The sequence below is a fragment of the Lactuca sativa genome, chromosome 1 (assembly GCF_002870075.4).
Source record: "Lactuca sativa cultivar Salinas chromosome 1, Lsat_Salinas_v11, whole genome shotgun sequence".
Classification (NCBI taxonomy): Eukaryota; Viridiplantae; Streptophyta; class Magnoliopsida; order Asterales; family Asteraceae; genus Lactuca; species Lactuca sativa.
The window spans coordinates 47,046,606-47,049,105 of record NC_056623.2 but is presented as its reverse complement, the minus strand read 5'-3'; the positions used below and the strand labels follow the sequence as shown (position 1 = coordinate 47,049,105).

The 2,500-nt window shown below is 33.7% G+C and overlaps 2 protein-coding genes across 2 annotated transcripts in view; both read right to left on the bottom strand.

The window, feature by feature from the left end:
• The window catches only part of LOC122197083 (cytochrome f), a 979-nt gene extending 279 nt beyond the window's left edge, over positions 1 to 700 (bottom strand). The window contains 1 exon segment of the mRNA XM_042900542.2: positions 1 to 700. This exon segment is cut by the window's left edge and continues 203 nt beyond it. Within this exon segment, the coding sequence (XP_042756476.2) occupies positions 1 to 700 (700 nt within the window).
• Positions 701 to 922: 222 nt separating this feature from the next.
• Positions 923 to 2,500, bottom strand: part of LOC122194984 (chloroplast envelope membrane protein-like) — a 5,716-nt gene continuing 4,138 nt past the window's right edge. The window contains exon 2 of the mRNA XM_052765543.1: positions 923 to 1,444. Coding sequence (XP_052621503.1) covers positions 927 to 1,444 — 518 coding nt within the window. The 3' untranslated portion in view covers positions 923 to 926. The remainder of the gene's footprint in view (positions 1,445 to 2,500) is intronic.

The window sequence follows — 2,500 nt, the reverse complement described above, 5'->3', positions numbered from 1 at the left end:
CTGATGCATCCGCTATGGTTATTTCGTATCCCCCCTTTTCTTTTCGTAGGATTTTGCTTACTATACCGGATGTTGTAGCATTATAAACTGTATTGTTACTCTTGCTCCCGTCAGGATAAATCTGGCCCCTTCCCCTGTTTCCGCCTACGTGTATAGGATATTTTAAGAAGTGAATGTCTTTCTTAGTAGCAGGGTCCGGGGAAAGAATAGGAAACGTGATTTCACTATATTTCTGACCAGGAACAGGGCCTATGACAAGAATATTTTTTTGATTTGGGCGATAGCTCTGAAAAGACAGATTGCCCATCTTTTCTTTTATCTCGGGGGAAGTACGATCGGGAAGGGCTAATTCAAAACCCTCTGGTAAAATAAGAACAACCCCCACATTTAAAGCCCCTTTTTTACCATTAGCAAGAACTTGTTTCAGTTGCATATCATAAGGAATTCGAACAACTGCTTCAAATACAGTATCGGGAAGTACCGTTTACGGAACCTCAATATCCACTGGTTTATTAGCTAAATGGCAATTGGCGCATACAATACGTCCAGTCGCTTCTCGTGGATTTTCATAGCCCTTCTGCGCAAAAATGGGATATGCATTTGAAATGGATGCACAAGTTATGATATATATCATGAGCGATACGGAAATAGATCGAGTAATCTGTTCCTTTATCCAAGAAAAATTATTTCTAGTTTGCATGGTCCAACCATTGATCCCGAAAATTTATACAATAAATTGGGGTAGGTCACTAATGGAGTTTCCTATCCACGATTCTGTTATTTACTGGAATAATTTGACTGGATTAATATATAGGATGAATCTCCGGGATGGGTAGAAAGATAAAGAGTGAGTACGATTTTCAATGCTTTGCTTATGTACAACTGCAAAGTAAGAAACATTCTAATTGGATTAGGTAGATAATTTTTCAGTCATTCATTGAATGATAAATCACTACAAGTGACGGAGATACGCGATTTAAATAACGGAAAATCCAATATTTGAAAATTGTATCTAGAATGACTGGAAAAGTGGAAACAAGGCCAGATATAATTTGCTCATTATGAACAAATCCAAAATCCTTGTAGACAAAGCCAATCATCAGTTCCCAACCATGGGGCGAATGAAATCCGATACATAAATCAGTTAATAAAAGAAGAGAAAAAGCTTTTATTGTGTCACTTAAGTTATATAGGAATTCCTGAACCCAAGAGTTAAGAATAACAAGTTCTTTATTACCCAAAAGAGAATAACCACTTAGAATAATGAAACAGATTATATTTGTCGAGAAGTGCAAAATCGTATGAATACGACCCTCGTTGTGTATCTTGATTAATTGGATTGTTTCTTTGTGAATTCCTATATGAAGGTTTTGTAGATGTGTCTCCGAGTATTCCTTAATCATTTCCTCTAAGAAGACGAATTCCTCTAATTCTATGAATTTTTCTAGAAAGGTATTTAGCGGAGATATAGTTAAACATAATTTCTTTATTAGATGCGAATTCCGAGCGTGGAAGTTTCGCAATTTTATAATCCAAGTTTTCATTTTTTTAATTGACCTTTGGATAAAAATCCCGAAAATTTATATTTTTCCTTGAATGTGTCATTGAAAGGTAAAGGATTGAATCCTTTTAATGAAATAAAGTTTTTGATCGGAATATGAATCAAACCGAAAGACCCTTTAACTATTAAGGGGGTTAATAGAACGAATCACACTTTTACCACTAAACTATACCCGCTACAGTGCAAATTATTATATATAAATGGACCTTTTGTCGAGGCGCTTCTGTCTATGTGTAGATGGACTTCTTATACTTATATAAGAAGTAGGTATATATCTTGTTATATAGATATATTTTACCTAGATAGTAAAATGACCCGTTTAGGAATTCCATGAACCAAGCCCTTTTCTTTTAACTCAGTGGTAGAGTAATGACATGGTAAGGCGTAAGCCCTCGGTTCAAATCCGATAAGGGGCTTTGTATTTTTTTTCAGTCATAGTATTCATATTTGAAAGAAGAATAGCAATATTATTAATAGTAATAAAAAAATAGTAATAAAAAAGTAACCAACTGTATAATATTATCGTCTAATGAGTTATAGTATATTAGTTGTTAGAGTATATTAGTTATAGTTATTACGAATAATGATAAGTCATCTGTTGAATCATCAAATCTTCCTATTTTCAATTAGGCCAATGAAATCCATTGTAAAGATTATAGATCAATCAAAGAAAAATAAGTGGACCTGACCCATTGAATCATTACTATATCCGCTATTCTGATATTCAAATTCAATAGAGATTTAATTGGAACAAGTTGACCTTTTATTTATTTTCATTTCTTTGGACTCCGCAAGAATTTGTCGATATTTCCAATTCAATCGTCTTGTTCCTAGATGTTCTATAGGAATAAATTGTCATTTGGTTCCTTCATGGAGAACCTTTTATTCTAAGTCAAAAGATAAGAAAAATTTTCACTATCTTTCTTTGATTACAGGATC